We start from the raw sequence: 14,552 nt of genomic DNA, 5'->3' as shown, positions 1-14,552 counted from the left end.
TGTGCATTCAAATTGCCATCAAAAAAATGCAATTGTTTTCTCTGTTCATAGCTTATGCCTGCCTGTTCCATAACTCCACCAACACCATGGGGCACTCTGTTGACATCAGCAAAGCTGCTCGCCCAGACAACGCCCGGCACGCTGTCTGCCATTTGCCCAGTACATTTGAAACCAGGATTCACCCATGAAGGGTATACTTCTCTAGTGTGCAGCCATCGAAGCTGAGCATTTGCCCACTGAAGTCGGTCATGAAGCCGAACTGCAGTCATGTCAAGACCCTGGTGAGGACGTGCACGAGCACGCAGATGACCGTCCCTGAGAGTTTGTCAGTTTTTGCAGAAATTCTGACAGTTTGTGCAGTATCATGGTATGCCATCAGACTTCAAGGCTAAAACCATGGTTCATCGCAGGGTAGCCTCGTGGTTAGAGCGTTGGACTAGTAACCGGAAGGTTGCAAGTTCAAACCCCCGACCTGACAAGGTACAAATTTGTCGTTCTGCCCCTGAACAGGCAGTTAACCCACTGTTCCTAGGCCGTCATTGAAAATAAGAATTTGTTCTTAACTGACTTGCCTAGTTAAATAAAGGTTAAAAAAAGTGGTATAAATGAAAGGACCATAGTAGTACCATGATATAAATGAAAGGACAATTTATACTTGGATTTGTTATTATTTATTTCAAATGATCACACTAACAGTTACTTTTAGTTAAGAACTTAGATTTGATAACACATTCAAGCAATTCTTAAAAATAAAAGTCAGCTCTATATGCTTAAGTCCATGTGAAGCCGTATGTGACTCTACTTTATGAAAGTGGATATGTCGATCCAGTGCAGGACTCTCCAACCTTGTTCCTGGAGAGCTACCCGCCTGTAGGTTTTCCCCAGTTGTCACTAACCTGATTGAGCTTATCAACAAGCCAATTATTAGAATCAGGTACGCTAGATTAGGGTTCCTGGAGACAGTAGCTCTCCAGGAACAGGGTTGGAGAGCCTTGAGCTAGTGGATATGTTGTCGATTGTAAAATGACACACTTGCAAGTGGAAACTCAGAACTCAGCTGTGGAGTCATTACTGAATGTGATGTAATTATTAATGCATCTTGGTCTTGACTGTGTCTTTTTACCTACTAAGATTCCTCTTGAAAAGTCCAGTGCAGTCAAAAATGTGATTTTCCTGTGTTATATTTCCACACTATGAGGTTGGAATAATACTGTGAAATTGCAAAAATGATAATGCCCTTTTAGTGTAAGAGCTGCTTGAAAAGACAGCGTAAAACTTCAGCCTGTTTTGTGGGATGGAATTTTGGCCTGACATCACCAGGTGGTTAAATGAGTTTAATAGGCCAATGAGAGTTCTAAACCTTTAGTTTTCAGTCGCACCCCTCCCCACTCAGATCACTCCCAGAGAGTCAGAGCAAAATTCTTGCTTGACTATCGCTCTTCGATAAGCCGTTTCTTTTTAACCATTTTACTTGAAAACAATCACACTAATGTACTTTATTGTTACCCAAAAATTATTTGATATTGAGATAACAGCTGCATTGGACCTTTAATGAAAAGCACAATATAAATAAAATGAGCATTGATTTCCACATGCAGTGCTTCCCTAATGTCTCCACTAGGTAAGGTGTTGATCGTGAGTTTTATTCTCTTCCCCTCACAGGAACTGTGAGATGGCGAGCTTAATTTACCATACTGTATTTTTATTTTTGACGTTGTGTAAATATTAATTACAAATATATATAGAAAGGCACATTGTCAAAATACAATTTGGCATGCATTTAAAATGGAGTAAACATTCAAAAGACTTGACCCATCTTGCCTGTCTACTAACTAACAGGTCTCCGTCACAGTATGAGCACCCAGCATCTCCTTCCTTTTCTAAAGAGACCATTACTACGTCACTGGATGAGGAGAGAGGGCCCCTGTACATAAATATACACATAAATATACATTCAAAAAAAAAATGTAACATGCACATACAGTTTGGTCCAACTCTAACAGTAGTCAGCTCAAGTACAGTATTGACCCAGACTCGTCCTGAGAGAGACAAATCAATCACTTCACCTTTCCCCCAAACAACATGCCAAACAAGCCGGAAATGGGAGTTTGTATTTTTGGCACATTTTTGTGGAATATGCATGTCAAAACCTAATAACAACCTTCTCCGCCTCTCCTCAGAACTGAAGCACCTGACGTTGGCATCACCCCCAGTCATGTTTAGGTGTCTAGTGGTATGTACTCTGAAGTAAAATCATGTTGTTATCGTAAGCGTGCACTTTGCATGGTTATTAAAATATATCTTAAAAACACATGTATCCTTAAACAAGGTAACGCAGAAGCGAAGCACAAAATATTTAGGGTAAAAATAAAAAATAAATCAACTTTAAGAATTTGAACAGGAACACCGTACAGTACCCTGTGAATCCATAGGAGGTGCAGTTCAGCTTGTTATACAGTAGATCGAGTCATGAGTGAAGACAAACCAAAAGGCGCATGATAACCCTGCAAAAACTATTCTTTCCAGTTATAAATCCAAAAATGTCATTGAACAAATGCATCGTTGGTCTTCTATCAGAGCAGAACGCAGTTGATGCTGGGGTTTGTTCCCGGTATGTGCCTTGTGAGTTGGGCAAGAGACAGGAACATTTTAACACTTTTCTCCGTATTGAGGTTTGGGAGAGGAGGCTCATTTGGAAAGTTTGCTGATGACACGGATGAGAGCGGCATTCTCGTCCTTTAGCCTCTGGTTGTCTGCTCGGAGATCCACCAGCACCTGGAAATACACGATAACACAGGAAGGGAGACAAAACAACATCAGGGCAAATAGGTTGTTTTTCTCTTCTTTGTCATCATGACCAGTTGATGGAAATCTATTGGTTGTTGTTTGTTACAGATAATGCAATGTAGAACAATACAGAATAAAACCATATTCTCAGAACATGATTATTATTTTACATAGTGTTTGGGGTAGATTCGTTAGTGTTTGTGTAATTTGGAGTTAGTTTGAGTACTTTTATGTGGTTAATGTTTCTGATGGTTTATTTTTTGGGGTAGTATGTCTTTTAGTTTTTTTAGGTTGTTGAATAGTTTGGGGTAGCTTATGGTTAGTGTTTTGGGCAGTTAGTAGGATCTCTAAGCACATAATCAACGCTAATAATTCTGCAGGTTATTTCAAGTCTGAACAGACACAATAGGCTTTAAATAGGCCCCGGGGACGAAACAATTCCCTTCTACCTTCAGCTCATCCTCCAGTTCCACTGCTTTTCTCTGGAGTGCTCTCTTCTCCTGCGAGTAAAACATACTGATTTTATAACTCACTCCCACATAGATATGGAGCCTTTATGGCTAATGATATGAGGTTACATTCCATTCGACCTCAATTGATCCAATAAATAAATCATTTCCTGAATTGGGAAGCTAAAAGTGAAATGGACCCGAAACATGAACACAGACAGTTTTAAGCGGGGACTCACAAATCTCTCCAGTTCCAGCAGGGCCGGCCTCTCTGTGTTGCTCTCTTGACTCTGCAATGGAGACACAGACACAACAGGGCCAGTGATTGACGTGCACGGCTCAGCACAGAAGCCGAGCGGTATAATGCCGACACATTGTGCGTGCTATAATCTGGAATCCATCGGTGTTCCTACAATACTGTGTATTGTTTGTCTTACACCAACGTAACTTCCCTTTCACACTGTCAAGAGTCGAACACAGAACACCGTCAGGACCCGCCTCCCTGACAAGACTGACAGTGTCCCAATACTCTTCGTCTCCCCACTGCTACGTGGATCTAATATATTGAAACGGAATACCTGCTAATCATATCCAGACTTATCTATAGTTACCTATCTGTAGTTATGAGCGAGAGAAGACAAGGATGAGTCACGGCACATGGCTTTGCTATACATCATGGATCTTGACCCATGGCCATCAACATCCAGACAGGATCATATCCTCACCTGTCGGAGTCTCTCCAGCTCCACTTTGCTCTGGCTGAGCAGCAGCGCCGTCTCCTGCAGCTTGTCTTTGAGCAGGCCGTTCTCCTGCAGCACCGACCTGTACAGCTAGGGGGCGACACCAAACAGGGATTCGGTCAAAGGCAGAGGACAGCAGCCTGGATATAGCCTAGCCACTGCAGTTATAATAATAATAATAATAATATATGCCATTTAGCAGACGCTTTTATCCAAAGCGACTTACAGTCATGTGTGCATACACGTATGGGTGGTCCCAGAACCCACTTCGTTACAAGCGCCATGCTCTACCAACTGAGCTACAGAAGGACCACAGTTCTAAATAGATTCAGTTTAAGTGGTTTAAACACATATTTCACAGTTAGTCAGCTGCATCCATTCATTCCCCTCAGAGCATGTTTTTCTCTCACTTATTAAAACCTTAGCTAGCATCTTTCAAGTGCCTGAAGAATGTGTATTTAAATCACTGGGAGTCGTCAACAATACCATACCATTTTGTAGTCTGGTGAAGAATCTCCCAACTGAGGCTCACTGCAAATATAGGAGTACATGATTTACTCAATATAAAAGAGGTTTAGTAATTCAATATACTGTAGTATAGAAATGTAAAACACTTACCTGGGTGAACTATGATGGTGGTTTTCATCCTGTTGGGCTTCATCCATTGCATCCAAATGTTCATTCTTATAAAAAAAATATATATATATATAAATACATATACAAAATGTTACGTTTGACATCGACCACTAATATTATACCAGGCATTGTAATACAAGACCACTTTTGTGATAAAGAATCAGATTACAACATTTTGTGTGTGTGTGTGTGTGTGGGGGGGGGGGGTGGTCCTATCATTCAGGCCTACATTACAAAGCAGTCAAAATACAGAAATATAGCAATTACACAACTGAAAAAGAGGAAAAAAGAACATTTCAGGTCGGGTATGGGGTTCCTGTTCTGGGTATGAGGTTACGAAATACTGTGTCATTTCCTCTTCGACTTTGTAGGACATGACATTTACTTTGTACTTGTGGCATGTTGGATGTAGACAAGAAAGAGTGATATTGGTTGAGTCAAATTAATGTTCAATCAGTTTATACAAAGAGGAAATGGTCAAACGATTAGAACAAAAAGACTTCAAAATCTCTCGCACAAATACTATTTATTTGTTTCATATATTGTTTTTAACCTTTATTTAACCAGGAAGGGCTCATTGAGATTAAAATATATTATTCAAGAGCGCTCTGGCCAAGATAGGCAGCACCAAGTCATTACAACAAAAAAATACAGACAGACAACATGAAAAACTACAAGTAATCTAGTAAAAACCATTGAATTCACAAGAGTATAAAACAGCAAATTAAAAACATTGACAGGTCAGGGAATCAGCCTCAAAATCCTTCATCAGTGATTTAAAAACACCAATCGGGACAAATTCTTCCAGTTTAAAAGTATTCTGTAAGGTGTTCCAAGACGATGGCGCAGACGACATAAAAGCCCTTTCACTATGAATATGTATGAAGGGGTTCCTCCGCTTACCCCTAGCTGAACCACCCCGGTGGAGCGTCTCTCTCTCCTTCCCTTCCGTCGGTCCCTCACTCCGAGCCGCGTCTCTCCCTCGGACCCGACCTCCTTCACTGGGTCGGTGTCTACAATACAATAGGAACAGAATGACATTTGCTAGATCACGAAGGCATTTCGACAGCGCGCGGCTCGAAACTAACTTTTTCCACCGGTGACACTGGCGCTACCAACTTGACGGCACCAGCACGTGATACGGTCGCACCAATGTCATGCCGCTGCGTGCCGATAATGACCCCACCCGGGTCTCATAATGTGCCTGCATTCCATACAGAACCAGGCTAATAACGAATAGTCGTATTTTACGTTAGCATGCCCTTGCAGTGTTTGGCATTCAGATGAATTTGCCAGTGGCACACTGGGCCAATGCCAACTTAAAGTTACTGGCCTGAATGAAAAGAATGCTGGCCAAGCGAAGCAGACGATGCGGCAATCAATTAAAATGTTATGTTTAGTTGGCAGGCTGCGTAAGTGGTCTACAGCAGAGCTCTCTAACCCGGTTCCTGGAGAGCTACCGTCCTGTAGGTTTTCGCATCGCAAGAGACCATTGTGTTGGGCTAGCGGTGTTTTTGTGCGGTACAATGTAGGCTACACGTGATGGAAGAGTTTGATAAACAAATGCCCTGCAATTGTCAAATCATCAAGATATCATTCAGCCGGGTATTTATTGGCAGGGTTTTTTGGGAAAGCCTTTAGAATAGATTAGATTAAATAGATTAGATTAAACCGAGACTTCGGACCAAACTTTATGAATACCTGGTCTGCATACCCATTGTTGCTAACCTTTAGAATTTTTTTTTAAGCATAAAATTGTGAACCAAAAGGTAACGTGCCCAGGAGAAAACATATATTCAAATCACTGGCACCCTAGCATCAAATTAAAAATGTGTGTTGCACTGCCAAGTCAAACGGTCGCAAATACGAGTTTTGGTTGCAATTTTGAGCCTTTAACAGACACTAAGGCAAGGCCAGGGCATGCATCTGATATTGCCAACTTGATGTTTTCATGACACTAAAATACTTTTAAAACTAGGATTCATAATCATGTCTTCCTGAATGGCATTACTATGAATACATGAAAACAGCACATTTTTACCCACCACAGTCCCACTCACCTCTCTCAGCAGGTGTTATGGTGACTATAGGGCTGACATGCAGGATGTTGCTAGGTGGTGGATCGGCCGGTTTGGCTACGCTCTTCTCTGCCTCCTTCAAGTCAGTGAGCGTCACACCCTGTCACAGGAAACCAGCAAAAAAAATAATGTTTATTATTTATGCTGAAAGGTGGTCAGTTAAGGTGACAAGATCCATTTGAAGTCCTCTGTAAGAGAGTAAGAGATGGTTTATTGTGGCCAGTTACCTGTGTGGAGCGGCGAGACTGGCGCATGAGGCGTGATCGTGCCTTCCTCTGAGACTCAGACTCCTCGTCTCTCACTGGGGCCTGGAACCTGAGGGGCAAACATCCACACAGCTCCATTAGAACCCTTCGATTCACAATGCTCCAAAAAAGAACCCATCCACACAGCTCCATTAGAACCCTTCGATTCACATTGCTCCAAAAAAGAAACCATCCACACAGCTCCATTAGAAGCCGTATATTCATTATGCTCCATAAGAACACATCTTTCGGATGGGACGTTAAACGGGTGTCTTGACTCTCTGAGGTCATTAAAGATCACATGGCACTTATCGTAAGAGTAGGGGTTGTTAACCCCGGTGTCCTGGCTAAATTCCCAATCTAGCCCTCAAACCATCACGGTCACCTAATAATCCCCAGTTTACAATTGTCTCATTCATCCCCCTCTACCCCTGTAACCATTCCCCAGGTCGTTGCTGCAAATGAGAACGTGTTCTCAGTCAACTTACCTTGTCAAATAACGGAAAAATTCAAATAAATAAATCCACACAGCTCCGTAAAAGCACATCCACTTCATTTAGAGCAGAAGAGACACACTCCTCTGCTAGAACACATTGACAGTGCTTTAACAACTGCCTGTGTGGAGCGTCTCTCAGCGTCTCTCATCACCCCTTCCTTTTTATGTGCCACACCCTGCCTCCTGCAACACCAACTACTCAGTCATCTTCCCTATAGTTGTGCCAGGCCACTAAGCTTTAAATGTGTGTTTACTGTGTGTCGCGTGGCTCTTACTTCCGTCTGTCTGGGTTGGTGTTGTTGGGACTATCGGCCAGGGGTTCTTTCCTCTGGGGGGTGGGCTGGACCCGGGCTGTACGACTGGCTCTGTCCTGGTCCCGCTCCTCCACATCCTTCTCCTCTGGAGTCTGCTGGACCACAGGCAAGACAGGACCACAGGCAAGACAGGACCACATTAATACAGGGGAATAATAACACTCCTCTTGAACCTAATCGATTCAGTGTTACTAGGCCGATGAGTCACATTTTTCTTGACGTTCAAATGGAAAGGACATTTTGTAAACACCAACAGCGAAGATACGAAATAAGGAATAACTAAGGGTGTAAAGCCCGACAGACCCAGGTAGACGACACAACATCGACAGTACAGCTTAAGATACATTGAGACATGGCTTACCTTCTCAGCAGGGCTGACGGTGGAGGTGGCACTCTCTGTGTCTGGACTGGATAGAGTGGAGCTTTCTAAGACAGACAGACAGGAGGTGTACTCTGGTCAGTGGGTATTCATGACTGGGTACTCAAAATTGCCATACCACTTGATTGCCATACCACAGCATTTAAAAATGTGAACATGTACTTCAATAAGGCTTCATTCTTCATGAAATTAGATATGTCTGTGTGTGTGTGTGTGTGTGTGTGTGTGTGTGTGTGTGTGTGTGTGTGTGTGTGTGTGTGTGTGTGTGTGTGTGTGTGAGACCAGCCATATTATATACCAGGGCTGCTCTCCTTCTCCTCGCTGAGCTCCAGGCCTTCAGACCTCCTCTCTTTAGACTGGTCCTGCACGTTCATCTTCTCCTTACTGCTCATCCTGCACACGGAGGTCCTGAAACACACAGACACACACACAGATATCGGCTGCATTCTGATTCTTTACCCTTCTCCCAAAGTGTGCTCTCGTGCTCTTGGTCCATACATGGGAGGAGATAATGATCGGAATGTAGCTATGAAATTCATTGGAGGAACGCATCCAGTTCTGACACTGTCCAACACAATCCTCCCTGCTATTATTGACAAGGAAGATGCCTTTTTCATAGTCAGCCATCTTTGTAAAATAAAGAACTATCCAATTGAATCTCATCGAAATTTCTTATGAAGACAAAACCATCTTTCTGCATGAAAATAAATAAATAAATATATATAAATAATACTTGAGGCCAAGCCCACCACATTTACTCCAACTACAGTCAGACTTCAAAATAAATACTACAGATAAGAGGAAAATAAACTATAGAAAATAAGATGCAGTAGTAATAAGGCATTTCTGTTGTTTGTTATCAGATGCAGTAGTAATAAGGCATATCTGTTGTTTGTTATCAGATGCAGTAGTATTAAGGCATATCTGTTGTTTGTTATCAGATGCAGTAGTAATAAGGCATATCTGTTGTTTGTTATCAGATGCAGTAGTAATAAGGCATTTCTGTTGTTTGTTATCAGATGCAGTAGTAATAAGGCATTTCTGTTGTTTGTTATCAGATGCAGTAGTAATAAGGCATATCTGTTGTTTGTTATCAGATGCAGTAGTAATAAGGCATATCTGTTGTTTGTTATCAGATGCAGTAGTAATAAGGCATATCTGTTGTTTGTTTTCAGATGCAGTAGTATTAAGGCATATCTGTTGTTTGTTATCAGATGCAGTAGTAATAAGGCATATCTGTTGTTTGTTATCAGATGCAGTAGTAATAAGGCATTTGTTGTTTGTTATCAGATGCAGTAGTAATAAGGCATATCTGTTGTTTGTTATCAGATGCAGTAGTAATAAGGCATATCTGTTGTTTGTTTTCAGATGCAGTAGTAATAAGGCATATCTGTTGTTTGTTATCAGATGCAGTAGTAATAAGGCATTTGTTGTTTGTTATCAGATGCAGTAGTAATAAGGCATATCTGTTGTTTGTTATCAGATGCAGTAGTAATAAGGCATATCTGTTGTTTGTTATCTGATGCAGTAGTAATAAGGCATATCTGTTGTTTGTTATCAGATGCAGTAGTAATAAGGCATATCTGTTGTTTGTTATCAGATGCAGTAGTAATAAGGCATATCTGTTGTTTGTTATCAGATGCAGTAGTAATAAGGCATATCTGTTGTTTGTTATCAGATGCAATAGTAATAAGGCATATCTGTTGTTTGTTATCAGATGCAGTAGTAATAAGGCATTTCTGTTGTTTGTTATCAGATGCAGTAGTAATAAGGCATATCTGTTGTTTGTTATCAGATGCAGTAGTAATAAGGCATATTTGTTGTTTGTTATCAGATGCAGTAGTAATAAGGCATATCTGTTGTTTGTTATCAGATGCAGTAGTAATAAGGCATATCTGTTGTTTGTTATCAGATGCAGTAGTAATAAGGCATATCTGTTGTTTGTTATCAGATGCAGTAGTAATAAGGCATATCTGTTGTTTGTTATCAGATGCAGTAGTAATAAGGCATATCTGTTGTTTGTTATCAGATGCAGTAGTAATAAGGCATATCTGTTGTTTGTTATCAGATGCAGTAGTAATAAGGCATATCTGTTGTTTGTTATCAGATGCAGTAGTAATAAGGCATATCTGTTGTTTGTTATCAGATGCAGTAGTAATAAGGCATATCTGTTGTTTGTTTTCAGATGCAGTAGTAATAAGGCATATCTGTTGTTTGTTATCAGATGCAGTAGTAATAAGGCATATCTGTTGTTTGTTATCAGATCCAGTAGTATTAAGGCATATACAGACCTCCGTCGTTTGTTATCAGCTTTTGCAGCAGTAGAGCCTGCAGGGTTCTGTCTGTCCACGATGGACTGCTCATTACGCCACTGTGAAGGGACACAGAAATATGACCACTGTCATTAGATAACACACATAATAATAATAATAGTGCAAGGCAAATATAGTAGCAAGAGTCATGACAGCATCACTCATCAGTAAGAGAAAAACTGGAAGACTGCCTTTTGCAGAACAGCCCAATATTACATGGCAAATATGGCAACAAGTCAAATGATACCCATTCTGAAAAGATGTGAAATCTACAATTAATATTTCACAATCAGGCAGTTTTGTATTGGCCATCTAGAGAACTATTTTGCACACATGAAGTGACAAAACAAAAAGGGAAGTCTCACGTTGGCTTGTTTCTGTGACAGCTCCTCCAGCAGCGACACAACACTCTCATCAGCGACATCAAATGGAGTCTGACCCTGCAGGGTTGACGTTGCAAAATGAAAATAGGGCACAAAGGAAGCAGCAAGACCGTACGTGGCATCCCACTTCCTACCACATGACGACACTATATTAGCCTATCATTTCAAAAAGTAGTAACAAATACCACAGAGACTTGGTATACAAGCAGTCGGCAATATTTCGGAGGGACATCGAGCAATGTCTTGAGGAGGACGGGCTCATTGTTAAGTGGCTGGAATAGAATAAATGGAACGGCATCAAACATATGGAAATCACGCTGGACTCCGTTCCATTAATTCCATTCATTACAATAAGCCTGTCCTCCGACAGCTCCTCCGGTATACATGTGTACGGCTCTAGTCTGTCTCACCCCATTGCTGCAGACCTCCATGTCACAGAGCTGTTCAGCCAGTATCCTGCAGGCATCTCCCTGCCCCCAGTGTGACGCTGCGTGGAGAGGCGTCCAGCCATCACAGTCCATCTCCGACACGTCCAGACCACACTGGCATAGCAGTCTGAACCACAACAACAGAGAGGTTTAGCACAGAGAACAAAGCAGAAAGCCTATGCAATTGAGTTCATTCGTTTTGTCTGTTTGTTTTTTAACAAGGCCCTGTTTCCCCATAAACTCAAAGAGTTATTGAGCTTGTCAGAGTGGCTGTAAGGGAGAGACAAGAAAAATAGGGTTTATTGAGAGAATTGGGACACGGTCATGGACACTCACTTGATGGCTTCCAGGTAGCCCTTGGCTGCAGCCACATGCAGGGGAGTGGCCCCAGTTTTGGGGTGCCGTAGTTCTGAGGGAGGCCCCTCTGTCAGCCAGGCTCTGGCGTCTTTCATGATCTGCTCCTCCTCCACCCGCTTAGCTGCCTCCACGTCCACCCCTGAGACGGGAATGAAATGTATAATCAACAACTCAACAAGAACGTGTAAAAAGTGGCAGTCAAGAAGCTTCTTCCTCTCTCAGCTCCATTGAAAAAGGGTGAGCCTTATTCTTGTTTAAAAATTGGCTAAGAGTGTGCCCTGGCTTCGCTTCCTTCTCAGTACCAAAGTAAGTCTTTATAAATCTCTCCTTTGTTTTCTCCCCGTGTTGGTAGCACCGTATTCACCTTGTCTCACTGTGTATTGGTGCAGGAGCGACTCAGTGGCCTCGTCTTCAGCTATATCTAGCGGGACGTCGCCATCGCAGTTCACAGCAGTGAGAGACGCACCCTGCTGCAAAAGGAAACTGAGATATGGAAAGAGAGTTTGAAACCATCCACAACTGAGAAACAGGCCACATAATCAAGAGTAAACAAAAAGCAGTCGACCTGCTTTACAGGCCCTGCTGTACCAGACAACAATACAGCATTGTTGAATGGAGAAACATTGGCACAGGGAGGCTACGCTTAGGCTACAAAATCAGGTTAACTCAATTGCAACGACTGCCCAACACTATAACAGAGGAATGTGGAAAGCTTTCATAGGTAGCCCCTATTCTATTGCCTGATGTTGAAGTGATATACTGTACTGTACATACTCAGTGATCTCCAGGTTCCCACAGGTGGCTGCCACATGCAGCGGAGTCCAGCCCTCACTGTCCACCTGGTTTATGTTGGCACCCCGAGCCAGGAGAAAGACCATCACCTCCATGCTCCCATCTATACAAGCCTACAGTGAATGAGGAGAGAGGGTGATGATAATCAATGCTCCAGTATGACTTATAGGTTGTAGAGTCAATACACAGACACTACATTTCGACTCATTTACCACAAGTCCTTACCTGGTGAAGAGCTGTGATTCCATCAGCATTGGCACAATTCACAACCTCTCCCTGGTAGTCTCCATTCTTGCCTTCCTCTTTTGCATCTTTCAGCATCTCTTGGGCCTCATCTGTGTCACCACTGGCACAAGCTGCCAGGAACTCGGCAGCAGTATCAAACCGCACTCGCCTCCTACAGTCGAGGTCATCATTCAGGGACATTACTCAGGATATTAAAGTTAATACTCTACCAGCACTCCACGGGAGCTATTCATATCTCATTATTTGCATACATGAAAGGCTGATCATAATCCCCTCCTCCAAATAGTCCATGTTAAACCCAGTGGTTGTCAACATCAGTGGTGGACTGTAGCTAACTAGATATGTAGTTAGCTAACTTAACTAGTCAGCCAGCAACATAGTTAACTGCCTGATAACTTTCCAAAAATGACTAGCCAGCCAATGTGGGTGTGTTAGCTACATATTCTGTCGAACAGTGTAGAGAACTGTTCTAAATCTACTAACGTTAATAGACAGTAGACAATGTATGCATGCATATGCCATTGTTGTGATTGCAGACATAGGTAGTTAACGAGATAAACATTGAAGTATCAGTAAAGCTGGCTAGCAAGTGCCTAGCCCACGCACAGCATTCCTGAATAGCATCCGGTATAGTATTAGTACTAGCTAGCTAGCGATAACCTAGCTAGCTGGCTAGTTAGCTAGTAATGCATCAATCTGACAATACAGTACCTTCGTTTGAGTAGACGACTATTGGCTTCCCCGGTGGTCGATCCGCTTCCCTCCACATCCTGAGAATGGTCCTTTGAAACGGAGTTGTTTACGGCCTCCGAGCAGCCTGCATCCTCGACATCGCCCCGCCACCTTCGCCTGGGCACAGCCGGTTCTCTGTCGGTGCTAGAACCTGACCAGCGCTTCAGTTGTTCTTGCCGTTTATCCTTTGCTGTGTCCCCCATTATTATCCGACGAGGGCTTTATTCAATAAAATATATATTCGATAGAAAAGACACACCCTCCATGTGTATAGTTTCACTTCCTTATTCAAAGCACTGGGTGTGAAGCCAAAGATGGTGCATAAAATGAAGATGTCCCACTCCGGCCGTTAACCATTGAAAAAAATGTCACAGTTCCGGTCTACTTAAGGAGTAGGTTAGCTGACAACGAAAACGATGCGTGCGCTTCAATGGGGGCAGAAGTTAGTGTGTTGTTGTGATTCTGGTTGGCCAGATAGCAACAATGAGAAGAGGCTGCCATCTGGGGCATCGTAGGTGGCTCATTTCAGCTAGTTTAATCTTCTTCTTGATACAATGTTTTGTGTTGAGGTGTTTTGACTGATGCAATGTCTATGCTAATGTGACTAAAAATGTACTAGCTAACTAATGAACAATGTAACTATGTATTTGAGAGACAAGTGCTCATTGTGCAAATCTATTTATGTTTTCAATAAACATTGGAGACAAAATATAGTTTACATGTTGTCAACAATCTAAGCCAACCCTGTCTGTTTTGCCCAATAGTCCGCCACAGTGGACGGGTCATAATACCCATAAAACCTAACGGTACAATATGGAAATTAGTTCATAAATTTTTCCCCATCATGAATTTTGCAAACACTTTAAACAGTGTGTGTGTTTGGTGTACGCGTACCTTGCTGTGGCGTTTTGATAACCGTTTAACTCAAGGTGAGTTTTATCAATATATTTGCGTCAATGTACTCTCACAAATTCAAAATGCTAATTCACAACAGAGAAGACCTCAGCAAGCGCAATCAGAGAGATCTGTGCCCAATCCATGATGAATACATGTGCTGTATTTAAATTAATTTAATAAAGTGTTGCACTTCTTCTATCCTCTTTCTCTGTCTTAGTTAGCCACTGACTACACTTTATCTAGATAGTTAGCAGAGCAGTAGATCAGAACATATTCTTGTA

General features: G+C 42.1%; 1 protein-coding gene across 2 annotated transcripts; it reads right to left on the bottom strand.

Moving 5' to 3' along the window:
- Nucleotides 1–1,531: 1,531 nt before the first annotated feature.
- Nucleotides 1,532–13,717, bottom strand: LOC124015272 (protein phosphatase 1 regulatory subunit 12C-like). Of its 2 annotated transcripts, none has more exons than XM_046330390.1 (20): nt 13,354–13,717; nt 12,622–12,793; nt 12,379–12,509; nt 11,969–12,087; nt 11,584–11,743; nt 11,230–11,374; nt 10,802–10,876; nt 10,416–10,495; nt 8,423–8,532; nt 8,107–8,171; nt 7,707–7,840; nt 6,918–7,005; nt 6,673–6,790; nt 5,516–5,625; nt 4,595–4,659; nt 4,468–4,507; nt 3,962–4,066; nt 3,476–3,526; nt 3,237–3,287; nt 1,532–2,775 (listed from the first exon to the last, which is right to left on the bottom strand). In XM_046330390.1, exons 1-20 carry the CDS (start codon nt 13,575–13,577, stop codon nt 2,689–2,691), a joined length of 2,130 nt encoding a protein of 709 aa, XP_046186346.1. In that variant the 5' UTR covers nt 13,578–13,717; the 3' UTR covers nt 1,532–2,688. The 2 variants fall into 2 exon arrangements, with proteins under 2 accessions (XP_046186346.1, XP_046186347.1); XM_046330391.1 differs by having other exon boundaries at nt 7,707–7,837.
- Between the last annotated feature and the right edge of the window lie 835 nt (nt 13,718–14,552).

The sequence above is a fragment of the Oncorhynchus gorbuscha genome, linkage group LG26, assembly GCF_021184085.1.
Source record: "Oncorhynchus gorbuscha isolate QuinsamMale2020 ecotype Even-year linkage group LG26, OgorEven_v1.0, whole genome shotgun sequence".
NCBI lineage: Eukaryota > Metazoa > Chordata > Actinopteri > Salmoniformes > Salmonidae > Oncorhynchus > Oncorhynchus gorbuscha.
The sequence above is the reverse complement of the archived record's forward strand: the minus strand, read 5'-3'. Positions and strand labels throughout refer to the sequence as shown.